Source organism: Pelophylax lessonae (assembly GCF_965119305.1).
Source record: "Pelophylax lessonae genome assembly, chromosome: 11".
NCBI lineage: Eukaryota > Metazoa > Chordata > Amphibia > Anura > Ranidae > Pelophylax > Pelophylax lessonae.
In genome coordinates, this window is record NC_138778.1 from 182,902,994 (window position 1) to 182,930,707 (window position 27,714).

The following is a 27,714-nucleotide window of genomic DNA, read 5'->3' on the forward strand; positions in this document are numbered from 1 at the left end:
GACAACTACACCGTATTGAGGGGAAGATGGATGGGGCCATGTATCGCGAGATCTTGGCCAACAACCTGCTTCCCTTAGTAAAAGCATTGAAGATGGGTCATGACTGGGTCTTCCAGCATGACAAAGACCCGAAACACACAGCCAGGGCAACTAAGGAGTGGCTCCGTAAAAAGCATCTCAAGGTCCTGGAATGGCCTAGCCAGTCTCCAGACCTGAACCCAATAGAAAATCTTTGGAGGGAGCTGAAAGTCCGTATTGCCCAGCGACAGCCCCGAAACCTGAAGGATCTGGAGAAGCTCTGTATGGAGGGGTGGGCCAAAATCCCTGCTGCAGTGTGTGCAAACCTGGTCAAGAACTACAGGAAATGTATGATCTCTGCAATTGCAAACAAAGGTTTCTGTACCAAATATTAAGTTCTGCTTTTCTGATGTATCAAATACTTTGTCATGAAATAAAATGCAAATTAATTACTTAAAAATCATACAATGTGGTTTTCTGGATATTGTTTTAGATTCCGTCTCTCGCAGTAGAAGAATACCTATGATTAAAAATTACAGACCTCTACATGCTTTCTAAGTAGGAAAACCTGCAAAATCAGCAGTGTATCAAATACTTGTTTGCCCCACTGTAACACTGTACTCCTCAATGCAGAAGGCAACAACTGTTTTGGTGTGACTGAGGCCATACGAGCAAGAGGATAATACTATGTACATTTTTATTTATACAGAAAAGGCACAATGCTTGCTTGAGATTTGGAGATTTACTAAAATAGGTGCACTTAGAATCTGGTGCAGCTGTGCACGGTAGCCAATCAGCTTCTAACTTTAGCTTGTTCAATTAACCACTTTAGCCCCGCTCACTTTGCTGCTACTGCAGCAAAGTGGCTCGTTCCCGTCCAGCGAAGTACGTCGCTGGACTCCGCCCCTTGTGGGCGGCGCGCGTGCGCCGCCGAAGGCTCGCTCCCGCTGTTTTCAGTCACAGCGGGAGTCGGGCCAGGGGAGGAGCAGCGGCGATCGCCGCTGCTCTTACCCGATCGTCGGGGATCGAGTCTGGAGATCCGCCCGCTGTGTGTAAACACAGTGGGCGGATCTCTGAAGTGACAGGCAGGGTCAGATTGCAGGGTTCAGCATAGCTGAACCCTGGATCTGTCCTTGTGTCACTCAGTCACCTCCCCCCCCCACACGTTAGTAAGCACCAGGCTTACATTAACCCCTCCCTCTCCAATAAAATTAACCCCTTCCCTGCCAGTGTAATTTTTACAGTAACAATGCATATATATAGCACTGATTACTGCAGTAATGTCACTGGTACCCCCAAAAGTGTCAAAAATGTCAGTCCGCCGCAATGTCACAGTCCCGCAAAAAAATATCGCAGATCGCGACGCCACCATTACGCGTTAAAAAAAAAAACACCAAAAATGACAGAAATCTTTCCCTTTGTTAGTAAACGCAATAACTTTTGCGCAAACCAATCAAAATACTCTTATTGTGATTTTTTTTACCAAAAATATGTAGCAAAAAACAAATTGGCCAAAAATTTAAAAAAATTTTGATTTTTACATTTTTTTGGGGGGGAATTTCATATAAAAAAGTGTGAAAAATATTGTTATTTTTTCAAAATAAACGCTCTTTTTTTGTTTATAGCGCAAAAAGTAAAAATCGCACAGGTGATCAAATACCACCAAAAGAAAGCTCTGTTTGTGGGAAAAAAAGAACGTAAATTTCGTTTGGGTACGGCGTCGCACGACCGCGCAATTGTCAGTTAAAGTCGCACAGCGCCGAATCGCAAAAAGTGGCCTGGACGGAAGACAGCAAAATCCTCCGGTGGTAAAGTGGTTAAGCTTTGAAAATAAGGCTCCATTAACACTTGTGTGAGTTGTCATGTGACTTTGGCTCCCAAAGTTGCATGAAAAGTCGCACCCCATGTTTATCTATGATAATCGTTCATTTCTGGAGGGACTTCAAAGTAGTTCCTGCTCTACTTTGGTCAATCTTTCATGCAACTTGAAGTGATTGTAAAGTCTTTTTTTTTTTTTTAAATAAAAAAACACGTTATACTAATCTCCACTGTGCAGTTGGTTTTGCACAGGGCAGCCTGGATCCTCCTCTTCTCGGGTCCCTCTTTGTAAGACTGCCCCCACTCGACTGTATGGCCTTTGAGGACCGGAACGATGTCATACGTCGCTTCCGCCTAATGACCTTAAAAGGGCCTATTTTTTTATGATTAAACAAAAAAAACAAAAAAAAAAAATACTTTTTTACTGCTTTTAAGGGTAGATGTGAGACTGTAATGTGGGATTTTTGACCCCGAATCTCACATTAAAGAGGACCTGGCCTGCTTTTTTTCTATTACAAGGGATGTTTACATTCCTTGTAATAGGAATAAAAGTGATCAAAAATGGGTTTTTTTTTTTAAAAAAGGGACAGTGTAAGACCCCATTCAGACGAGCGCAACTTGTCAGGCGACTTGTCAGCCTGACAAGTCGCGGTCGGTCGCTCGCCATTGAGTAGTACAGGACCCATTCTAATAGGAGAGACACAAGTCGCTCCGACTTAGAAAAAGGGTCCTGTACTACTTTGGGGCGACCTGGGAGTGACTTGCATAGACTTCCATTATGTGAAGTCCCTGCAAGTCGCCCCTCAAAGTCAGATTGCCTCAGTGTGAACCGGCTCTTTAAAAGTAAAAAATAAAATATACAGGTCCCTCTCAAAAAATTAGCATATTGTGATAAAGTTCATTATTTTCTGTAATGTACTGATAAACATTAGACTTTCATATATTTTAGATTCATTACACACAACTGAAGTAGTGCAAGCCTTTTATTGTTTTAATATTGATGATTTTGGCATACAGCTCATGAAAACCCCAAATTCCCATCTCAAAAAATTACCATATCATGAAAAGGTTCTCTAAACGAGCTATTAACCTAATCATCTGAATCAACTCATTAACTCTAAACACCTGCAAAAGATTCCTGAGGCTTTTAAAAACTCCCAGCCTGGTTCATTACTCAAAACCGCAATCATGGGTAAGACTGCCGACCTGACTGCTGTCCAGAAGGCCATCATTGACACCCTCAAGCAAGAGGGTAAGACACAGAAAGAAATTTCTGAACGAATAGGCTGTTCCCAGAGTGCTGTATCAAGGCACCTCAGTGGGAAGTCTGTGGGAAGGAAAAAGTGTGGCAGAAAACGCTGCACAACGAGAAGAGGTGACCGGACCCTGAGGAAGACTGGGGAGAGGGAAATGCCAAAATGCCTGAACTTTATTGTTTTAATATTGACGATTTTGGCATACAGCTCATGAAAACCCAAAATTCCTATCTCAAAAAATTAGCATATTTCATCCGACCAATAAAAGAAAAGTGTTTTTAATACAAAAAAAGTCAACCTTCAAAAAATTATGTTCAGTTATGCACTCAATACTTGGTCGGGAATCCTTTTGCAGAAATGACTGCTTCAATGCGGCGTGGCATGGAGGCAATCAGCCTGTGGCACTGCTGAGGTGTTATGGAGGCCCAGGATGCTTCGATAGCGGCCTTGAGCTCATCCAGAGTGTTGGGTCTTGCGTCTCTCAACTTTTTCTTCACAACATCCCACAGATTCTCTATGGGGTTCAGGTCAGGAGAGTTGGCAGGCCAATTGAGCACAGTAATACCATGGTCAGTAAACCATTTACCAGTGGTTTTGGCACTGTGAGCAGGTGCCAGGTCGTGCTGAAAAATGAAATCTTCATCTCCATAAAGCTTCAGCAGATGGAAGCATGAAGTGCACCAAAATCTCCTGATAGCTAGCTGCATTGACCCTGCCCTTGATAAAACACAGTGGACCAACACCAGCAGCTGACATGGCACCCCAGACCATCAAGGACTGTGGGTACTTGACACTGGACTTCAGGCATTTTGGCATTTCCCTCTCCCCAGTCTTCCTCAGGGTCCGGTCACCTCTTCTCGTTGTGCAGCGTTTTCTGCCACACTTTTTCCTTCCCACAGACTTCCCACTGAGGTGCCTTGATACAGCACTCTGGGAACAGCCTATTCGTTCAGAAATTTCTTTCTGTGTCTTACCCTCTTGCTTGAGGGTGTCAATGATGGCCTTCTGGACAGCAGTCAGGTCGGCAGTCTTACCCATGATTGCGGTTTTGAGTAATGAACCAGGCTGGGAGTTTTTAAAAGCCTCAGGAATCTTTTGCAGGTGTTTAGAGTTAATGAGTTGATTCAGATGATTAGGTTAATAGCTCGTTTAGAGAACCTTTTCATGATATGGTAATTTTTTGAGATGGGAATTTGGGGTTTTCATGAGCTGTATGCCAAAATCATCAATATTAAAACAATAAAAGGCTTGCACTACTTCAGTTGTGTGTAATGAATCTAAAATATATGAAAGTCTAATGTTTATCAGTACATTACAGAAAATAATGAACTTTATCACAATATACTAATTTTTTGAGAGGGACCTGTATAAGCAAAAAAAAAAAAAAAAAGTAAAGTGCCTAGCCCCTCTGAGCTTGTGTAAAGAAGTGAACGCATATGCAAGTCGCGCCCACATATCTAAACGGTGTTCAAACCACATATGTGAGGTATGGCCGCAATCGTTAGAGGGGGAGCAATTATTCTAACACTAGACCTCCTCTGTATCTCTAAACTGGTAACCTGTAGAAATTTTTACAGCGTCGCCTATAGAGATTTTTAATTATCAATGTTTGTCGCCATTCCACGATATTTGGGGGTTCCAAGTAATTTTCTAGCAAAAAATACATACTGAATTTAACTTGTAAACAAGTGTCAGAAATAGGCTTGGTCCAGAAGTGGGTAAAAAACAAATAAATATAAGTCCCCCGAAGTATATTCATCGTCAATCACAACTCCCGCTGCCAGCGCCGACTAGAGATAAAAAAAATCTGGCCCAGATGAAGGCTCCCACTGTCTGCCTGCTCCACCATGTAATAACTCTTAAATAACTAAGGGGCGTGGCCACCCGGTGATGTCACAGGGTGACCCTGCCCCTTGTGATGTCACCAACTCAACATGCCCTCGGTTGATTACATCACAAGGGATTGGTGTCATCTAGAGACGTCACCAGGTGGCCACCGCCCCTTAGTTATTTAAGAGCTGTCACATGGCGGAGCAAGCAGATGGTGGGAGCCTTCATTGGGCCAGAGTTTTTTTTATTCTGTTGTCGGGTCAGCGGTGTGATTGACGATGGATCTACAGCAGGGGACATCTTTTTTTTTTTTTTGATATTTTAATAAAGGAATTGTCAAAAACGATTGAACCCCATACTCAATACTTAAATGGGGCCTCCAGATTCCAATAAGCCCCCGCTTGCAGACCCCCACAACCACCAGCCCCCCTTTCCTGGTCTGCCGGGCTGCGTGCTCGAATAAGAGTCTGGTATGGAATGGATTTTTTGGGGGGGGACCCCACAATAATTTTTTTTTCCCATCGCTGGCATTCTTTTTTTATTCTTTCAGCTGTCAGTGCGGAAACCCGCTGACAGCTGATAAGTCATTGGTTGCTAAGGACGCAGCAGCCGGCTTCCTGGTCCGCTCCTTAAAAACCAGCTATTCTTCACACAGAATTTAAATAGGTCAATCAATTTTTCGACCACTGCAAATTCAAATCCTTTTGAAAATTTGGAATTCGTAAGAAAACAAAAAAACAAAAAACAATTAAAACGAATATTTTCGTATTGCACATGTCTAACGACTTTGTAGAGCACAAACAAAAGGATCCCATTGGTCAAAGGCAAAGTCGTACTCTTCCAAAGTAGCATCAAAATGAAAATCACAAGATTTTTAAGTCGCACAAGTGTGAATGGACTCTAAAACCTGGAAGCTGAATGGTTTCTTTGCAGAGCTGTGCCACATTTTGCACTCTTCAGTTTTAGAAAATCAACCCCATAGTAAATAAAATGGCAATTCAGCACATAACTGTAACAAGTGGCCTCAGTGCTACATCCATTATATTCTTTTTCAACCCTGAACACAATATACAATGCCAGAAAAACGTCCTTAAATTTTGCAGGGTGTGCTGATGTATATTAAGCAGGCCATAGATGGTTGTAATCCTGGCCGGTTCAGCAAGGACCAGCTGAGATTCAAACCATGTATGGGTAGGCTGAACGTACCATTAACTTGGGTACAACCAGCCTGTCGGATTTTACATTGCGGCTATTGTAGCAGTAATTATGGTGATCTCTCAGCGCAGAAGCCATCCCCGCCAGAATAATGTAACGCCTCCAGGAAAGAAAATCGTTCCATCTATGGCCAGATTTAGATTTTTACAACTCTGTTTCTGCTATCTCAGAAGCCATAATGTCACTGCCACTTACCTTGCTGCTCTAATGATACAGGTTGGCTGCTGTTTTCAAGAACCTTCTTTCTAGCTGCAGCTTCCTGCTCCTCGGACCACTGTACATTGTCCCTGAATATACACATAAAATTAGCCATCAGTTTTCCAAATGTAAGTGGTTGTAAACCCTCCCATATACCCAGTAAAGTGAACAGCCTCAGATGATATACAGAGATGAAACAAATCCTCCTGCATAGGTTTTACTTGTTTATCTGCAGTCTTCTCTTCTCTACACCCATTCAAAAGTGCAGAATCATGTCAAAATCCTTCTTCATCTGTCAGGAGCAGAGAGGAGGGGGCGGAGAGCTGCAGTTAGTGTGTGAGACCTGACTGGAGGAAAGGGACACACCCCCTTCACATAGCACACAGGAGCGAAGGAGCTGTGTGCTGAACTCTCCTCTCCCCTCACAAATTTATCTCATGTGTCAGGAAAACTTCTCTGAAGTGACTCATGCTGATAACAGAGGGAGGAAATCCCACACAGAAACCACACTCAGCTTTGGGGAGAGATAAGTAAACACTACAAATACAGGCATACCCCACTTTATGTACCCTCACTTTACGTACACTCGCGAGTACAGACACACTGGCATCTATGGAAAATCTTGGTCAGCTTGACATGGCACTGCTCCCGGTTTTTAACAATGGCATCTATGGGAAATCTTGGTCAGCTTGACAAGGCACTGCTCCCGGTTTTTAACAATGGCGTCTATGGGAAATTTTGATCAGCTTGACATGACACTACTCCCCACCTTTACCATGGTCTATGACAAATCTTGGTCAGTTTGACATGGCACAGCTCCAGAACCATAATTGACAGGGGTATATCAAACTTGGGGAGCACCAAGATGAGACCCAGGTCTACAATATATCTGATTTTGGGGTTGGCCAGCTTGCCTAGGTAATCTACAATGTCGTAGTCCTGGGTCCCCTTAACGTGCTCCCCAAGATTGGTATCCTTGTCACTTATGGTTCGGGAGCAGCGCCATGTCAAGCTGACCGAGATTTCCCAACGAGCTAGGGTGTTTACATACACTGAGAAATGAAAAAAGGTATTGCTTCACTTTAAGTACATTTTCGTTTTACATATATGCTCTGGTCCCATTGTGTACTTAAAAGTGGGGTATGCCTGTATACAGGTGCATCTCATAAAATTCGAATATCATCAAAAATTTAATTTATTTCAGTACGTCAATTCAAAAAGTGAAGCTCTTATATTATACAGATGCGTTACACACAGAGTAATATATTTCAACTGTAACCATTTTTGTACACAGTCTATTTTCAAGGGCTCAAATGTAATTGGACAAATTAATATAATCAAAAAAAAAAAAAAAAAAAGTACATTTTAAATATTTTGTTGAGAATCCTTTACTGGCAATGACTGCCTAAAGTCTGTAACCCATGGACATTACCAAAGACTGGGTTTCCTCCTTTCTGATGCTTTGCCAGGCTCTAACTGCAGCTGTCTTCAGTTGTTCTTTGTTTGTGGGTCTTTCCGTCTTAAGTTTTGGCTTCAGCAAGTGAAATGCATGCTCAATTAGGTTGAGATCAGGTGATTGACCCAGCCTTTGCAGGATATTCCACTTCTTTTCCTTCAAAAGCTCCTGGGTTGCTTTTGCAGCGTGTTTTGGATCATTGTCCATCTGTACTGTGAAGCGCCATCCAATAAAATTTGCTGCATTTAACTGAATCTGGGATGACAGTATATGTCTAAACACTGCATAATTCATCCAGCTGCTTCCATATTCTGTCACAGCATCAATAAACACCAATGACCCAGTGCCATTGGAAGCCATGCATGCCCATGTAATCACACTGCCTCCGTCATGTTTTACAGATGATGTTGTGTGCTTTGGATCATGAGCTGTTCCAAGCCTTCTCCACACTTTTTTCTTTCTGTCATTCTGGTGCAGATAAATCTTAATTTCATCCATCCAAAGAATGCTTTTCCAGAACTGGTCTGGCTTTTTTAGATGTTTTTTTGGAAAGTCTATTCTGGCTTTTCTATTCTTCAGGCTTATGAATGGTTTGAACCTCATGGTAATCCATCTGTATTTTCTCTCGTTAAGACTTCTCTTGATTGTAGACTTTGACAATGATATGCCCCCCTCCTGGAGAGTGTCCTTCACTTGTCTGGATGTTGTGAATGGGTTTTTCTTTACCATAGAGAAGAGCCTGCAATCATCCACCACTGTTGTCTTCTGTGGACGTTCAGGCCTTTTATATTGCTGAGCTCACCAGTGCATTCTTCTTTCCCCAGAATGTAACAAACTGTTGATTTGGCAACTCCTAATTTGGCTGCTATCTCTCTGATTTTGTTTTTGAAGCCTTACAAAGGCCTGTTACACTTGCATTGACAGCTCCTTTGAATGCATGATGTAGGTTCACAGCAATAAATTCCAAATGCAAATACCACACTTAGAATCAACTCCAGACAAATTGATGAAGAAGAAATAATGAAGGAGTAGCCCACACTGGCCATTAAACAGCTTTTGATTCAATAGTCCAATTACTTTTGGTCCCTTGAAAAAGGGGGGACGACTATTCTTAAGAGCTGTAATTACTAAACCCTTCCTCCCATTTGGATATACATACTAGGGCTGCACGATATTGGGGAAAAAAGTATATCGCGATATTTCGTTTTTAACGATATATATCGCGATATTTCTCCCAGACAGTCTCCGGAGGAGGGATCCGTTAGCAGAGCTCAGCTTTCTGCCAGGGGATCCACCACACTCGTAGAACTTCTCCCGCCCGAGCCTTGTGTCGGAGCCAGAGTGTAGAGGAAGCAGGCTGTCGGTAGCAGCCTTTGTCCCGCGGTGCTCCTCCGCCATGCTCCGGACGTCTCTCCCCCCTCTCCTGCTGCAAACACTGTAGCCTCTCTGCCGCCATGCAATCCGCCCCGTACTCCAGCCCTCCCAGCTCTCCCTCTTAGTCAACAGCCGACCATTACTCCGCCCTGCTCCGCCCATTGTCCATTGAAAAATATTACAGCCTGATCCCGCCCCCGATGCAGCAAGGAGAGACAATGGGCGGAGCAGGGCGGAGTAATGGTCGGCTGGATACTAGAGGCAGAGCTGGGAGGGAAGTGTGGGACGGATGCAATCACTGCGAGTCCTCCTCCTCCCCCCGAGTCCCGACTTCTTCCCCGCCCTGCCTAAAGCCTGAATATCGTGGCTTCGGCGATATGAATATCGCCCGTGCCTGCAGAACGATAGTCGATATCACATCGACTATCGTTCAGCCCTAATACATACCCTCAAATTAAACCTGAGAGTGTGCACCATCAGCCCATATATAGCCATTATATAACTATAGCTTGAATAGGATTTGGTAAATACCTGAAAAAAAAAATGTGATTATGTCCAAATATATATGGACCTTTGTGTATTTCTTCTAATTTTTATGAGTATAGCTTACAGCTAGTGAAAACCCAAAATCCAGTATCTCAAAAAATTTGAATATTACATAAGACCAATAATACAGAGATGTTGGCTTACTGAAAAGTATGTCCACGTACAGTATAGTATGCACTCAATACTTGGTCGGGGCTCCTTTTACATGCATCAATGGGCGTGACATGGAGGCGATCAGCCGGTGGCACTGCTGAGGTGTTATGGAAGCCCAGGTTGCTTTGATAGCGGTATTCAGCTTGTCTGCATTGTTGGGTCAGGTGTCTCTCGTCTTCCTCTTGACAATATCTCTATAGGGTTTCGGTGAGGGAAGTTTTCTGCCCAATCAAGCACATATACCATGATCATTAAATCAGGTATTGGTACTTTTGGCAGTGTGGGCAGGTGCCAAATCCTGCTGGAAAATTAAATCAGCATCGCCATAAAGCTGGTCAGCAGAGGGAAGCCTGAAATGCTCTAGAATTTCCTGGTAGAGGGCTGCGCTGACTTTGGACTTGATAAAACGCAGATGACATGGCTCCCCAAATCAACGATGACTGTGGAAACTTCACACTGGACCTCATGCAACTTGGATTCTGTGCCTCTCCACTCTTCCTCCAGACTCTGGGACCTTGATTTCCAAATAAAATGCAAAATTTACTTCCAGCCAAAAAGAGGACTTTAGACCACTGAGCAACAGTCCAGGCCTTTTTTTCTCCTTAGCCCAGGTAAGACGCTGCTGACATTATCTCTTGTTCAGGAGATATGTCTGTGTGTGGTGGCTCTTGAAGCACTGACACCAGCCGTAGTCTACTCCTTGTAAATCGTCCCCAAATTCTTGAATGGCCTTCATTTCACAATCCTCTCAAGGCTGTGGTTATCCCTGTTGCTTGTGCACTTTTTTCCACCACACTTTCTCCTTGCACTCAACTTTCCATTATATGCTTGGATACAGCACTCTGTGAACAGCCAGTTTCTTTAGTTATGCCATTTAGTGACTCACCCTCCTTGTGGAGGGTATCAATGACTGTCTTCTGGACAACTGTCAAGCCAGCAGTCTTCCCCGATTGTGTAGCCTACTGACCCAGACTGAGAGACCACAGAGTCTCCGGAAACCTTTACAAGTGTTTTGAGTTAATTAGCTGATTAGAGTGTGATACCATGAGTTTACAATATTAAACTTTTTCACAATATTCTAATTTTCTGAGATTTGGGTTTTTACTAGCTGTAAGCCATAATCATTCAAATTAAAAGAAAGAAATACTTGAAATATATCAAATATATCAAATATGAGGTTCACTTTCTGAATTGAACTACTGAAACAAACTTTTTGTGATCTATTTTTTTTTTTTTTTTCAATATGTTTATTAGAAGAAATTTTCGGTAGGTTACAGCAATGCCTTAACATAGGCAACAGAATTCTACTTTTTTTTAAATACATGTGCTTTGTTCAGATGTCAAGACTGAAGTTTGCAACCACTTTTAACAGTTCAGCTTTAAGAAACCTACTTTCTATATCTTATCAACTTTATTTTACACTCCCCATATCCCACCTCTCACCATGCGTTGTGCTGGAAGACCTGGCTTGGATCCTTCAGGAGACGATTCCCAAACTGAGGCCTCTTCCCCTCCACACCAGGACTAGAAGCCATTGATGTCACAGAGATAGTGAACCCTCTAGAGAAAATCCAATCAGCAGCAGAAAAAGTACATGGCCAATGGGGAATAAACCAATCAACTGTCAAAGTACGTCTCAGCAGGACATGGAAGAACTTGGAACTTCTATGCTTGACCAAGGGGAGCATCTGAATAAAGGAGCTATTGGAAGACAGACATGTGAGAGGAGATCAGTGCAAAATAAAGACCAACATAATTCCCAATGGTGGTTAGTTTGACAATAAAGACAAAAACCTTTATTCAGTGTTTCACCATCTCCCGAGCAGTCTTAAGGAAAGATTCTCTGGTCTATGAGCAGTCTCCTGTGATGTGTCTCCAGTCTATGACCATCTCCTGAGCAGTCTCCTATCTATGACCATCTCCTGAGCAGTCTCCTATCTATGACCATCTCCTGAGCAGTCTCCTATCTATGACCATCTCCTGAGCAGTCTCCTATCTAGGACCATCTCCTGAGCAGTCTCCTATCTATGACCATCTCCTGAGCAGTCTCCTATCTATGACCATCTCCTGAGCAGTCTCCTATCTATGACCATCTCCTGAGCAGTCTCCTATCTATGACCATCTCCTGAGCAGTCTCCTATCTATGACCATCTCCTGAGCAGTCTCCTGTAATGTGTTTCTAGTCTATGACCATCTTGCGAGCAGTCTCATGTGATGTGTCTCCTATCCATGACCATCTCCTGAGCAGTCTCCTGTAATGTGATGGTCTCTAGCCTATGACCATCTCCTGAGCAGTCTCCTGTAATGTGCTTCTAGTCTATGACCATCTCCTGAGCAGTCTCCTATCTATGGCCATCTCCTGAGCAGTCTCCTATCTATGACCATCTCCTGAGCAGTCTCCTATCTATGACCATCTCCTGAGCAGTCTCCTATCTATGACCATCTCCTGAGCAGTCTCCTGTAATGTGCTTCTAGTCTATGACCATCTCCTGAGCAGTCTCCTATCTATGGCCATCTCCTGAGCAGTCTCCTATCTATGACCATCTCCTGAGCAGTCTCCTATCTATGACCATCTCCTGAGCAGTCTCCTATCTATGACCATCTCCTGAGCAGTCTCCTATCTATGACCATCTCCTGAGCAGTCTCCTGTAATGTGTTTCTAGTCTATGACCATCTTGCGAGCAGTCTCATGTGATGTGTCTCCTATCCATGACCATCTCCTGAGCAGTCTCCTGTAATGTGATGGTCTCTAGCCTATGACCATCTCCTGAGCAGTCTCCTGTAATGTGCTTCTAGTCTATGACCATCTCCTGAGCAGTCTCCTATCTATGGCCATCTCCTGAGCAGTCTCCTATCTATGACCATCTCCTGAGCAGTCTCCTATCTATGACCATCTCCTGAGCAGTCTCCTATCTATGGCCATCTCCTGAGCAGTCTCCTATCTATGACAATCTCCTGAGCAGTCTCCTATCTATGACAATCTCCTGAGCAGTCTCCTATCTATGACCATCTCCTGAGCAGTCTCCTATCTATGACCATCTCCTGAGCAGTCTCCTATCTATGACCATCTCCTGAGCAGTCTCCTATCTATGACCATCTCCTGAGCAGTCTCCTGTAATGTATTTCTAGTCTATGACCATCTTGCGAGCAGTCTCATGTGATGTGTCTCCTATCCATGACCATCTCCTGAGCAGTCTCCTGTAATGTGATGGTCTCTAGCCTATGACCATCTCCTGAGCAGTCTCCTGTAATGTGCTTCTAGTCTATGACCATCTCCTGAGCAGTCTCCTATCTATGACCATCTCCTGAGCAGTCTCCTATCTATGACCATCTCCTGAGCAGTCTCCTATCTATGACCATCTCCTGAGCAGTCTCCTATCTATGACCATCTCCTCAGCAGTCTCCTATCTATGACCATCTCCTCAGCAGTCTCCTATCTATGACCATCTCCTGAGCAGTCTCCTATCTATGACCATCTCCTGAGCAGTCTCCTATCTATGACCATCTCCTGAGCAGTCTCCTATCTATGACCATCTCCTGAGCAGTCTCCTATCTATGACCATCTCCTGAGCAGTCTCCTATCTATGACCATCTCCTGAGCAGTCTCCTATCTATGACCATCTCCTGAGCAGTCTCCTATCTATGACCATCTCCTGAGCAGTCTCCTATCTATGACCATCTCCTGAGCAGTCTCATGTAATGTGTTTCTAGTCTATGACCATCTTGCGAGCAGTCTCATGTGATGTGTCTCCTATCCATGACCATCTCCTGAGCAGTCTCCTGTAATGTGATGGTCTCTAGCCTATGACCATCTCCTGAGCAGTCTCCTGTAATGTGCTTCTAGTCTATGACCATCTCCTGAGCAGTCTCCTATCTATGGCCATCTCCTGAGCAGTCTCCTATCTATGACCATCTCCTGAGCAGTCTCCTATCTATGACCATCTCCTGAGCAGTCTCCTGTAATGTGCTTCTAGTCTATGACCATCTCCTGAGCAGTCTCCTATCTATGGCCATCTCCTGAGCAGTCTCCTATCTATGACCATCTCCTGAGCAGTCTCCTATCTATGACCATCTCCTGAGCAGTCTCCTGTAATGTGTTTCTAGTCTATGACCATCTTGCGAGCAGTCTCATGTGATGTGTCTCCTATCCATGACCATCTCCTGAGCAGTCTCCTGTAATGTGATGGTCTCTAGCCTATGACCATCTCCTGAGCAGTCTCCTGTAATGTGCTTCTAGTCTATGACCATCTCCTGAGCAGTCTCCTGTAATGTGCTTCTAGTCTATGACCATCTCCTGAGCAGTCTCCTATCTATGACCATCTCCTGAGCAGTCTCCTATCTATGACCATCTCCTGAGCAGTCTCCTATCTATGACCATCTCCTGAGCAGTCTCCTATCTATGACCATCTCCTGAGCAGTCTCCTATCTATGGCCATCTCCTGAGCAGTCTCCTATCTATGGCCATCTCCTGAGCAGTCTCCTATCTATGGCCATCTCCTGAGCAGTCTCCTATCTATGACAATCTCCTGAGCAGTCTCCTATCTATGACCATCTCCTGAGCAGTCTCCTATCTATGACCATCTCCTGAGCAGTCTCCTATCTATGACCATCTCCTGAGCAGTCTCCTATCTATGACCATCTCCTGAGCAGTCTCCTATCTATGACCATCTCCTGAGCAGTCTCCTGTAATGTGTTTCTAGTCTATGACCATCTTGCGAGCAGTCTCATGTGATGTGTCTCCTATCCATGACCATCTCCTGAGCAGTCTCCTGTAATGTGCTTCTAGTCTATGACCATCTCCTGAGCAGTCTCCTATCTATGGCCATCTCCTGAGCAGTCTCCTATCTATGACCATCTCCTGAGCAGTCTCCTATCTATGACCATCTCCTGAGCAGTCTCCTGTAATGTGTTTCTAGTCTATGACCATCTTGCGAGCAGTCTCATGTGATGTGTCTCCTATCCATGACCATCTCCTGAGCAGTCTCCTGTAATGTGATGGTCTCTAGCCTATGACCATCTCCTGAGCAGTCTCCTGTAATGTGCTTCTAGTCTATGACCATCTCCTGAGCAGTCTCCTATCTATGACCATCTCCTGAGCAGTCTCCTGTAATGTGTTTCTAGTCTATGACCATCTTGCGAGCAGTCTCATGTGATGTGTCTCCTATCCATGACCATCTCCTGAGCAGTCTCCTGTAATGTGATGGTCTCTAGCCTATGACCATCTCCTGAGCAGTCTCCTGTAATGTGCTTCTAGTCTATGACCATCTCCTGAGCAGTCTCCTATCTATGACCATCTCCTGAGCAGTCTCCTATCTATGACCATCTCCTGAGCAGTCTCCTATCTATGACCATCTCCTGAGCAGTCTCCTATCTATGACCATCTCCTGAGCAGTCTCCTATCTATGACCATCTCCTGAGCAGTCTCCTATCTATGACCATCTCCTGAGCAGTCTCCTGTAATGTGTTTCTAGTCTATGACCATCTTGCGAGCAGTCTCATGTGATGTGTCTCCTATCCATGACCATCTCCTGAGCAGTCTCCTGTAATGTGCTTCTAGTCTATGACCATCTCCTGAGTAGTCTCGAGTGACCATAGTTTAGGTCCTCTCTAACAAATATGTCACCCACCACTAAAACAGACCCAATTAGGTGACAATAATATGCAGAAAACTATGCCTGGATCCATCAACACCAGCAAACCCTGACAGCACCAATAACCCCTCTGACCAGGATCCCTGTGATCATAAAGAAGTCTCATAATATCATATCAGCTGCCTACCAATGAAGAGCCTCTCCTCTATTGTACAGGATGAAGATCCACCAATCAGTGTAGATGGACGGAGAACAGAACATACATTACAATCATCACACCGGTGACACCGGCTCTAACCTGCAATCACTCAGCTCTCCCAGCAGCTTCCACCGTACATGAGGACAGGGAACTTCCACTATACAGGAAGAGGTGGAGGCCGGGGGCGGGGCTGAGTGTGCGGGAAGTACCGGGGAAAAGATGATTGAAGCGCTCAGCTTAGGGGAGGGAGGAAAGGGCGGGGAGAAGATGATTGACAGCGCGTAGCTGAGGGGCGGAAAGACACAGATGATGTAGCGGGCGGGTAGAAAAAGATGATTGATAGCTGCAAGGTTAGGGGCGGGGATTGAGCGGATAGACGCAGATGATTGAGCGCTCACACAGAAAGGGAGGGGGTAGTGGGCAGAGAGACACAAATGATTGACAGCACGCCCTGAGGCGAGTGGGCGGGAAGACACGGATGATTGACAGCTCTGTCCTGAGGTGAGAGGGCGGGAAGACACAGATGATTGACAGCTCCCACCTGAGGTGGACTGAGGTGTGTGGGGTCAATGCGGTAGGTACAGGTCCTGTATGAAATTAATGAGATTCCAGGCAGGTCAGTATAGTGTGAGCAGAGTGCTGGAGGGACAGTTATCAGTGTAACCGCCTCCATACTATTTTGGCACTCTGCACTTTCTTGTAAAAATCATAATTTTTCTAGCAAATTACTAAGAACCTTTTATATATATATATATATATATATGCAGTGCCTTGCGAAAGTATTCGGCCCCCTTGAACTTTGCGACCTTTTGTCACATTTCAGGCTCCAAACATAAAGATATAAAACTGTAATTTTTTGTGAAGAATCAACAACAAGTGGGACACAACAATCATGAAGTGGAACGAAATTTATTGGATATTTCAAACTTTGTTAACAAATAAAAAACTGAAAAATTGGGCGTGCAAAATTATTACTTTCTTTTTTTTACTTTCAGTGCAGCAAACTCTCTCCAGAAGTTCAGTGAGAATCTCTGAATGATCCAATGTTGACCTAAACGACTAATGATGATAAATAGAATCCACCTGTGTGTAATCAAGTCTCCGTATAAATGCACCTGCACTGTGATAGTCTCAGAGGTCCGTTTAAAGCGCAGAGAGCATCATGAAGAACAAGGAACACACCAGGCAGGTCTGAGATACTGTTGTGGAGAAGTTTAAAGCCGGATTTGGATACAAAAAGATTTCCCAAGCTTTAAACATCCCAAGGAGCACTGTGCAAGTGATAATATTGAAATGGAAGGAGTATCAGACCACTGCAAATCTACGAAGACCTGGCCGTCCCTCTAAACTTTCAGCTCATCCAAGGAGAAGACTGATCAGAGATGCAGCCAAGAGGCCCATGATCACTCTGGATGAACTGCAGAGATCTACAGCTGAGGTGGGAGACTCTGTCCATAGGACAACAATCAGTCGTATACTGCACAAATCTGGCCTTTATGGAAGAGTGGCAAGAAGAAAGCCATTTCTTAAAGATATCCATAAAAAGTGTCGTTTAAAGTTTGCCACAAGCCACCTGGGAGACACACCAAACATGTGGAAGAAGGTGCTCTGGTCAGATGAAACCAAAATCAAACTTTTTGGCAACAATGCAAAACGTTATGTTTGGCGTAAAAGCAACACAGCTCATCACCCTGAACACACCATCCCCACTGTCAAACAAGGTGGTGGCAGCATCATGGTTTGGGCCTGCTTTTCTTCAGCAGGGACAGGGAAGATGGTTAAAATTGATGGGAAGATGGATGGAGCCAAATACAGGACCATTATGGAAGAAAACCTGATGGAGTCTGCAAAAGACCTGAGACTGGGACGGAGATTTGTCTTCCAACAAGACAATGATCCAAAACATAAAGCAAAATCTACGATGGAATGGTTCACAAATAAACATATCCAGGTGTTAGAATGGCCAAGTCAAAGTCCAGACCTGAATCCAATCGAGAATCTGTGGAAAGAACTGAAAACTGCTGTTCACAAACGCTCTCCATCCAACCTCACTGAGCTCGAGCTGTTTTGCAAGGAGGAATGGGCAAAAATTTCAGTCTCTCGATGTGCAAAACTGATAGAGACATACCCCAAGCGACTTACAGCTGTAATCGCAGCAAAAGGTGGCGCTACAACGTATTAACTTAAAGGGGCTGAATAATTTTGCACGCCCAATTTTTCAGTTTTTTATTTGTTAAAAAAGTTTGAAATATCCAATAAATTTCGTTCCACTTCATGATTGTGTCCCACTTGTTGTTGATTCTTCACAAAAAATTACAGTTTTATATCTTTATGTTTGAAGCCTGAAATGTGGCAAAAGGTCGAAAAGTATGTTAGCAGAGACCCTAGGGAATAAAATGGCGGTTGTTGCAACTTTTTACATTACACAGTATTTGTGCAGCAATTTTTAAAGCTCACTTTCTCTATCGTTCATTGACGGACGCAGTAGGGTTATACTGCCCCCTACAGGAGTAGGACCGTAGGCAGAAAAACATTTCTGACTATGCCTATGGGGCAGTCCCAGGTTCTATACTCCCTATCCCTGCTATAGAATCTCAGTTTTTTTTCAGCCTAGTCAGGAGTAAGGACCTAAGTTCCTTGCTGGGATCTCTGGTCCTGGCAAAAGCTTTTTTCTAGTTAGTTTTCTTTCTCTGGATTTTTTTCCTGTGAGATCTACAAGCAACTAAGCCAGATCTGGGCGATGGGCTGGATATATAGATCCAGTGGTCACCCCAGCTGGCCAGCGTAGCGTGTGCAGACCCCAGCTCCGCGCTAGGTCGGCTGCGACATAGTCCTACCGGACTGGGACTGACCCCGCAAGATAAACGTATCGCCAGGTCGCATACGACCGGGTTTAGGCCCAAGCCACAGCGTTCCTATGGGCCGACGGCCCCCCCATTTGGGGGGAGAGGGGTTCTATCACGAGATGGTGCTCGCCTGTTCCAGGTTTGGTGAGTAATTGTTCCCCCCTCTCCCCTGGTGGGTTTTTGGGGTGGATGCGGGCCCTTCCTTAATACAGTCGGACACCCGGGTTCCCCTCTGTCCTGTCATACACCCCCCTTACCTGTCCCCTCCCCTCACTTACTGGGGCTATGGGGAACTTGAATTACCCCCGGGGTTGGGACCGAGCCGACGGTGGGGGGCGGGTGCGCCGGCGGCGACCGGACGATCGATCGTGCGGGGGGGACTCACCTGTCACTACCAGGGCCCGCCATCCAGTCGATCTCGTGCAGGAGGCTGGGGGGTCCCCTCGAGGGCTCCCAGAAGCTCCGCAGGCCGTGCGGGGCCGCCATTTTCATGTAGTCCATGTGCTAAAAAAGATCGGCGGCCATGTTTGTGTAGCCTGGCAGCCTGGTAACCCATTGAAAATCAATGGCGGACATGTTTTTGGAGTCAATAGAGGCGTTTTCTTGGCATTGGAGCCCCTCCTTTTTCCCTAGTGCTGACACAGGTTTCCTTCTTATCACAGATCACTGCAGACACATGCTGTATAGACATCCTGGGCCTTAATGGTGCATCTCTGGTGCGGGTGGTGAGTCTGGGGGGTCTCTCTCTCTCTCTCTGCTGGGAGTCTTCAGTACTTTGTGCCTGACCTTTTGGGGGCGCTATAGGGCGGTGGGACGTTAAAATTTTATTTTTTTTTCAAATTTTTCTGCGGAGTTTCCCTGCTGCGACATGGACTCTGTGGAACACGTTTACGCACCTGACCCTCTCTCGGAGGCCGCAGGGCCCTCCGGATCCCAGCCATCCATAGATGCACTGTTAGCGGTCCTGGAATCCTTTGTGTCCCGGGTGGAGGTGGCCTTTAAGGGGCAAAGTACCAAAAAATGCCCCCTGCCTACCCCTGCCTCATCTGATGTGTCAGATTCTGACTCTGATTCAGCCACCGCAGACGTGGGTCTCCCTGCCGAGTCTACTACCTCGCTCCCTGTCTCCTCTGACAGTGAGGATGACACTTCTCCCTCCGCTACTGCGCAAGAAAAGGCGCTGGTGGACGCACTGGTTGTATCTGTGTGTGAGACCCTAAAAATTGAGGACACAGCTGCGACTGAGGTGCAGGTTATGTTTGGCACTCACAAGCCATCCAGAGTGGCAAAGGTTTTTCCCTTTCCTGCGTATTTTGACAATATTGTCAAAAAAGATCGGGACCGCCCCAAGCGTCCCCCTGGGGTCCCTAATCGGATTGCTAGGCGCTACCCCTTTGAGGAGTCTCTTATTAAAAAGTGGACTGTGCCACCTACAGTGGACCCTCAGGTCTCCAGACTGAATAAAGCTACCATGATTCCCCATCCTTTAAGGATCCGGCGGATAGAAAGGCGGAGTCTTTGGCCCGCAATATGTACTCCCCGGTGGCGTCTGCACTGAGACCAGTGATTTCTATTGCCCTTCTGTCACAAACTTTGACTGAATGGGCTAAGTTACTGCGCCGTGACCTAGAAGTGGGGTTCAACTTCCCCCTGCCTTTGCGGAGCTGATGGACCAGTTGGTTCAGGGGCTGCGATTTATTTGCGATGCCTCGCTGGATGCGGCTCCACTAGTGACTCAACTGTCGGTTTCGGCAGTGGTCCTCCGGTGTATACTTTGGCTAAAATGCTGGTCTGCGGATCAGACCTCTAAGAAGACCTTGACTGATCTCCCTTTTCAAGGAGATCGCCTGTTTTGGAGTTACCCTTGATGACATTATTAAAGGTCTTACAGGGGTTAAGAGTACCTTTCTCCCACAGGCTAACAAGAGTAAGGACCCTCGTCTTAGACGGGGTCCCTCCTCAGCACACAAAAAGTTTTTTCGTCCCTCAGTGTCGAGTGATAAGGGATCAAAGTCTTTCAAGGCCCCCTCGGGTGGTTCCAAGCGACCCTGGTCTGGCATACAGAAATCGGGTTTATCCAGACCTGTGGATAAGACCCCTTCGGTCTGAAGGTGCGCCCTCATCCATATCTGGGGTGGGGGGAACGTCTTTGCCGGTTCCCGGACCTGTGGCTATCCAGGATACAAGACAAGTGGGTTTGCGAGGTCATAAGGTCCGGTTACAAGTTCGAGTTTCGATTTGTCCCTCCGGTAAGGTTCTGCCCTTCCAATGTGCGACTGTCCTCGGATCGCTTACAGGCTCTCTTCGGGGCGGTACAGGATCTGTTACAAAAAGGAGTAATAGTTGTAAATAATTTCAGAGACTTTCCATGAAGCAGATGCAAGGAAGTACCCAACTAAAATGGTGGAAGACGCCAATCCACCCTATGCTGAGTAGGCCATTGCAACCGCGACGTGGGAAGTCAGAGAATCACAAGAAAGGGAGGGGGCTATGCGGGATTTTGATGGTGTTTTACACAGATTATAAAAACAAGGCAATATAAATAAAAAGTTATTTTATTACATCAGAAAATGACATTTAAAAGTGTAAAAGACAAGATGAGTACATCCAAACAAGTAAATACATTCTCACAGGTAGGACATGGAAAAGTGCAAATTTTTTTCAAAAAACCAGAACATCCGGTAAATTGGTAATACAAAGGATCCATGTCCATCCACAAGACTTTACATGTTTTGCGGTATTTAGACCGCTTCTTCAGAAGTGTTTTGTATAAGCAGGTGCATATGCTATAGTTACAATGAGACAAAATAATAGCGTCAGTAACATAATTCATATACATACATTGTAGAAAAGCAGCTCATTGATTGCGTCCCAGAGGCCAACACCAGTGTGCGTCCCCCCTACGCCCAAGCCACAGGGAGTCTTTTCTCTACGAGTAATAGTTCTGGTTCCATCTTCTGAACGTTTTCAGGGTTTTCTCCGCTGACATCCGCTGCCCCATAGAGCTGCATGGAGGATCCGATCAGATCCGCCTAAAAAACTGACAGGCGGATCTGATCGGATCGCCTGTGTGAAAGAGCCCTTACCGTAAAATTATTTTCTCTGAAGTTCGTTGACGGGTGCAGTACCCGCCCCTCTATTTTGAGTTGGGTTGATATTGTTTTCTCTGACACTGCTTTGTTACAAAACTGACATCCTATAGCAGAGAGAGGGAGTATACCTCTTGGGACTGTCCATAGGCGTAGTCAGAACTTTTTTTCTGCCTAGTGTCCTACTCCTGTAGGGGGCAATATAACCCTACTGTTCTGAAGAACAGTGACTGCGTCCGTCAATGAACTTCAGAGAAAAGGATTTTACGGTAAGACAAAATCCAAATTTTGTTTTAAAAAAAATGAATTCATGAATTAATAAAAACCAAAACAGTAAAGTTAGCAAGCGTAATATGAAAGATGATATTAAGGCTGAGTAAATAGATACCTAATGTGTCAGTCACGCTTTAAAATTGCACACACTCGTGGAATGGTGCCAAATTTTGGTACTTAAAAATTTCCATAGGCGACACTTTAAACATTTTTACAGGTTACCTGTTTAGAGTTACAGAGAAGGTCTTGGGCTAGAATTGTTGCTTTCGTCCTAACGATCGCGGCAATACCTCACTTGTGTGGTTTGCACGCCATTTACATATGCGGGCGCAATGTACATATGCGTTCACTTCTGCGTGCAAGGACGGGGGCGCTTTCATTTTTTTTTTTTACTGGTTATTTTACTTTTATTTTTTAATTGAACACTTTCCCTTTACATTTTTTTTAATCGCTTGTATTCATATTACAAGGAATGTAAATATCCTTTGTAATAGGAATAGGGTATGACAGGTCCTCTTTATGGAGAGATGTGGGGTCAATAAGTCCCTACATTTCTTCTTTAGGCTGGAAAGCCTGAGATAAAAAAAAAAAAAACGATCCCAGGCTTTCTATCCGAATACATGGCAGTGTGTACATCTGCCGGGGTCGAACATGACGTCATAACGTCGCGCTAAGCCTCCGAGAGTCATAGAGATGGCCAGGGACCATCTGGTCCTCAGTCAGCTCTCTAGTAAACTTCATAAGAAAATAGCTTGGCTAATCCTGTCAACACCACATCCCAAAACATAGAAACATGAAAAAATTTGGAAAACAGGACTTTGACAGTGTTGCCCTCCCCCTTCAGTGAAACTCAAAATAGACAATTATATAATAAAAATTCTTAGTTTATTCAATCATAGAAAATATTTTTAAAAAGTCCTGGTCACAGACCATATGATATAAAATCAAATCCAACAATTGATGATATTGTAAACCATAATGGATAACACCCTCTGCATACTGAAGGAGTTCCCCCCTTTTTTCCAAATCTGCTGTATATTACACTGTGACCAGAATGTCAAGAGGACGGAAAACTCTTCCCCACGTGTTTTGCCTTATGGCTTCTTCAAGGGTGTTTGTAAAGAGGGTTCAGGTGGGTTACTACAAAGGAAAAAATATATACTAATACAACATTTACTTAAATATGATTTACACTGCACCTAACATTCAAAATTATTGTAAACTTACAAAATTGAATTATAATCTCAGAGGGGATTAAGGTACTCGCTTCAGTTCGGTCAGGTGGTCTCCCAATGATAAAGAAACCAGGGTGGGGTGAGTCTGAGTTCAAGGAGAGGGGAGGTCCGACCAAACCAGGTATCCAACCAAGGCAAGAGGAGACAGATAGCTCATCTTTCCTCAAGCAGCCTAGTTAAATAGTGCTGTTCAAAAGAAAAGAGGAAAGCGGAGAGGGGGGGAAAGAAACAAGGGGGGTCAGTGTACCCATTAATTCTAGAATATACAGTGCCAACAGCCAAGCCATGCTCTTTAGTAAACATACCTCATCTCCAGAGTATAGGGCCAGAGTCAAATTCTGCTCTTAAAGGAAGCAATAATAGGTCCAATATATCTATTTAAACAAACAAGAAAGGGTATAAATTCCCATTCCTAGGGTGTAGTCATTCCGAGAAAAATAGCAAAAGTCCCATCCATGTACAAGTATCCAATGTATATTACCTTCAAACACTGCCAATAGCTCCAGATACCACATTACAGGTCCCCTCAGACGTCTCCCTCTAATACCTCACTGTGAACTCAATCCCTTTAAAAAGGGCAATTGGAGCCAAAACGTCTCCCTGCTCCACCCCCCGCCATCACCACCTCCAGCGTATATATGCCGGAAGACGGCATGTAGGAAAATGCTACCACTCTTGCGCGATCTCTTGCGCATGCGCAATAAGGGTGGGGCACACGGTCACCGCCCCCAGCCCTCCCGCCGCTTCATCCACTGCCTCCACCACAAGGGAATTGGCAGGGGAGGCAGGAGAAGGCAGAGAACAGAAAGAACACCGCCACATCCCACCACAAGCCTGAACCCAGGCTCCCCCATGCAGAACATACATGCATTACCCTAGATCAGTGATGGCGAATCTTGGCATCCCAGATGTTTTGGAACTACATTTCCCATGATGCTCAACTACACTGCCGAGTGCATGAGCATCGTGGGAAATGTATTTCCAAAACATCTGGGGTGCCAAGGTTCGCCGTCTATGCCCTAGGCCTAGAACAACCTCTTACCCAAAAATACAAGGAAAAACAAAAGCCTTGCTGTCCTCCCATCCGGACAGCATATGCGCGCCATCTTGTGGCCAGAAGACAAATCACAATTACATTCTCCAGATTCTAAAATCCAAATGCCTACATGCAAATGCTGCTGTGATCATTTACCGCAAGATATGTAAGATGCACCATAAATTATGTCATATCATAGTTGGTGAATGACAGACATTATCCATTAATGTAGATTAGGTTATCATATAAATGGTACACACTGAGGTATAAGCACCATGATAGGTCTTTTTGTGCTGTGAAGATGACACATTTCCCTCTACCAGTATTAACCACTTGCCTACAGTGAACTTTCACCCCCTTCCTGCCCAGGCCAATTTTCAGCTTTCAGCGCTCTCACATTTTGAATGACAATTGCTCGGTCATGCTACACTGTACCCATATGAAATTTTTATCATTTTTTTTCACACAAATAGAGCTTTCTTTTGGTGGTATTTAATCATCTCTGGGTTTTTTATTTCTTCCAAAAAAAAAAAGAAAAATTTTGAAAAAAAAAAAAAGTTTTTCTTATTTTCTGTGAGTAAATTATGAAAATAAATACATTTTGCTCCTTCACTGATGTGCGCTGATGAGGCGGCACTGATGGGCACTAATAGGCTGCACTGATGGGCACTGATGAGGTGGCACTTATGGGCACTGATGAGGTGGCACTTATGGGCACTGATGAGGTGGCACTTATGGGCACCGATGAGGTGGCACTGAAAAGGAGGTACTAATATGCCGCACTGATGAGCACTGATAGGTGGCACTGATGAGCACTGATAGGCGGCACTGATGAGCACTGATAGGTGGCACTGCTGGGCACTGATAGGTGGCACTGCTGGGCACTGAGAGGCGGCACTGATGGGCGGCACTGATGGGCACTGAGAGGCGGCACTGATGGACACTGATGGGTGGCACTGATGGATACTGATGGGTGGCACTGATGGATACTGACGGGTGGCACTGATCAGCACTGATGGGCAGCACCATCAGTGCCCACACTCAGTGCCCATAGTGCTGCTAGTCAGTGCCCATCAGTGCCTAGATGAGCAGGCACTGATGGGCACTGACTGGCAGCACTATGGGCACTGATGGGGGGGCACTGATGGCGGGCACTGTGGGCAGTTATGGCATTTTTTTCCCCTCTTCTGTAATCAGGGCACTGGTGATCAGTGCCCTGATTACATTCCTCTATGTCCCCTTACCGGTGATCGGCTCTCTCCTTCCTCACACTGCAGTCTCTGTGTGAGGAAGAGAGCTGGCGATGAGAGATGATCTCATATGTTTACATATGAGATCATCTCTCATTGCACGGTCCGATCACGTGGTAAATGGCCGCTGTGATTGGCCATTCACCACGATCTGTGATTGGCTGTGTCCAAGGGACACGGCCGACACAGATTTTCCCCGATGCGCGCTCGCGGGAGTGCGCGGGGAGCCTGTTACTGGGAGGCCGTTTAAAGACGGCCTCCCGGAAATTAGAGCCCGCGCTGTAGCCGTCTTTCGGCTATAGCGGGGGCCGGAAGTAGTTAAGATGTTAAGATATATATAAATATCAAAAAGCATATGTGTTCTAATCATTTGAATTCCTGCAAATGAGGCCCCCCAGAGGACAGGCTTACACATTCCAAATCGGATACCAAAAGAAGGGGTGGGACATCCCCTCCAAAACACGTTGACCAAGTTGACAACAACCCCCCTGTGTGTTCCGGGCACCAGGAGGACCCCATTCCTAAGGAAACAAACCCCATCCCTCTGAGATGATTAACTAATTCCAACAAGGTATACATATCAATTTTACTTTTGAGCATTTAGTACAGGAATACTCTTCAATAGAAGACATATATATATATAGAAAAAAATACTACATATTGCAAAGTCTCATTCTTTCTTTGACTTTTTTCTTTAGAAAATCAATGCACGGTAGGATAGAGGGGTCACAAACCTTTATAGCTAACATTTTCATTTAAGCCTTGTGGTTTTTAGCATTTAGCTGAAAAATCCATTGAGTTTCCAGCTGTAACAGTCGTTTATCAATGTCTCCTCCCCTCGGAGACTCCTTGACATGCTCCAAAGCAAAGAACCTCATATGATTTAGCTTAAAATTATGGTACAAACCAATATGGCGACTGATGGCTGATTCCATCAAACCATTTCTTATTTCCTATATGTAATCCTGTATACGTTTATGAAAAGGTCTGTTTGTTTTTCCTACGTAGAATACCTTACACAGGCACTCCATGTAGTATACAACTCCTATCGTTTGGCAATTAATTGATTGTCTAGGGGACCATGTTTCACCGTTAGGCAGATGTATTTTGTCACTGACCCAGATCCAGTTACAATAATTGCATCTGCCACATTTTGATGTACCTCTTTTTTGTTGATCCAAAGATAGATTATGGGTGTAAATGACTGTGGGTAAGATGGTCACTCAGCGACTTGGCCCTACGGTAAGTTATTTGAGGCCTGTCTCCAATATATTTTGCCACTATTGGATCATCTTTAAATGCCAATGACGTGATAGAATTCCCTCCAATTGGGTATGTTTTTGGGAGAAAAGAGTGATTATACGTGTGAGTTCTCTTGCTTTGGGTTTATGATGAGTATAGGGCAGGGAGTCACGAAATCTCTGTTTTGTTCTGTTGAATGCCTCTTTTTAGAAGGTGCTTTTGTAAAATCCTTACCTGGCAGAAGAAATCCTCCTCCCTGCTGCAGTTTCTTTTTAAACTCAGCTATTGACCATAGGGTATACTGTTCTTTAAAGTGAGAGGATGAGCACTGGAGGCATGCAGGATGGTATTAGCAGCTGAAGGCTTGCGGTAAAGATCTGTTATTTACTTTCCCTCTGGAGCATTGAGGATCTGAATGTCCAGAAAGGTCACTTTTGCCTGGTCACAATCCATCGTAAATTTAAGATTGTATGGATTGCATCCAATCCAATCCAAGGAATTATCCAGTTCTGTTCTGGTGCCAGTCCAAATGAGCAAAATATTGTCTATGTACCTGTACCATGATAATATATGGCAAAGGTGCGTGGACGAATCCCCTCCAAAAAAGATAGAATGTTCCCACCACCCCAGGTACAGTTTAGCGCATGACGGGGCACATTTCATTCCCATCGCCGCTCCCTGCACCTGGAGGTAGTGGGAAACATTAAGAGGAATACATTTCTAGAAAGAATATATTCCAGTAGTTCTAATACAAATGCATTGTATTTCCAAGTGGAGCGATCCCGCTCCCTGAGAAATTTCACATCTATAGCCACTATCTTCGAATGAGGTATTGAGCAATATAAGGCCTCAACATCTATTGTGACTTACCATGCATCACTAGGTATATCTGTGTCTTCTAAGATTTTTAGGAGGTCTCTCGTGTCCTGCACATATGACGGCAGTGATGTCACAAATGGTCTCAAACAGTCATCAATCAGCTTGCTAGCATTTTCTGAGACACAGCCATTCCCTGAGACAATTGGTCGGCCTGGAGGGGTTTTTGTGTTCTTTTGTATTTTCATTAATGAGTAAAATGTTGGTGTGACT

At 44.7% G+C, this 27,714-nt stretch overlaps 1 protein-coding gene across 2 annotated transcripts in view; it reads right to left on the minus strand.

The window, feature by feature from the left end:
• METTL2A (methyltransferase 2A, tRNA N3-cytidine) overlaps nt 1-15,890 on the minus strand; it is a 43,276-nt gene extending 27,386 nt beyond the window's left edge. The window contains exons 1-3 of one of the 2 annotated variants that reach the window (XM_082271713.1): nt 15,764-15,890; nt 11,308-11,565; nt 6,333-6,424 (exon numbers count right to left, since the gene is read on the minus strand). In XM_082271713.1, coding sequence (XP_082127839.1) covers nt 6,333-6,424; nt 11,308-11,552 — 337 coding nt within the window. In that variant the 5' untranslated portion in view covers nt 11,553-11,565; nt 15,764-15,890. Of the gene's footprint in view, nt 1-6,332; nt 6,425-11,307; nt 11,566-15,753 lie in introns of both variants that reach the window. The other variant, XM_082271714.1, reaches the window with a different exon arrangement.
• Nucleotides 15,891-27,714: the final 11,824 nt, after the last annotated feature.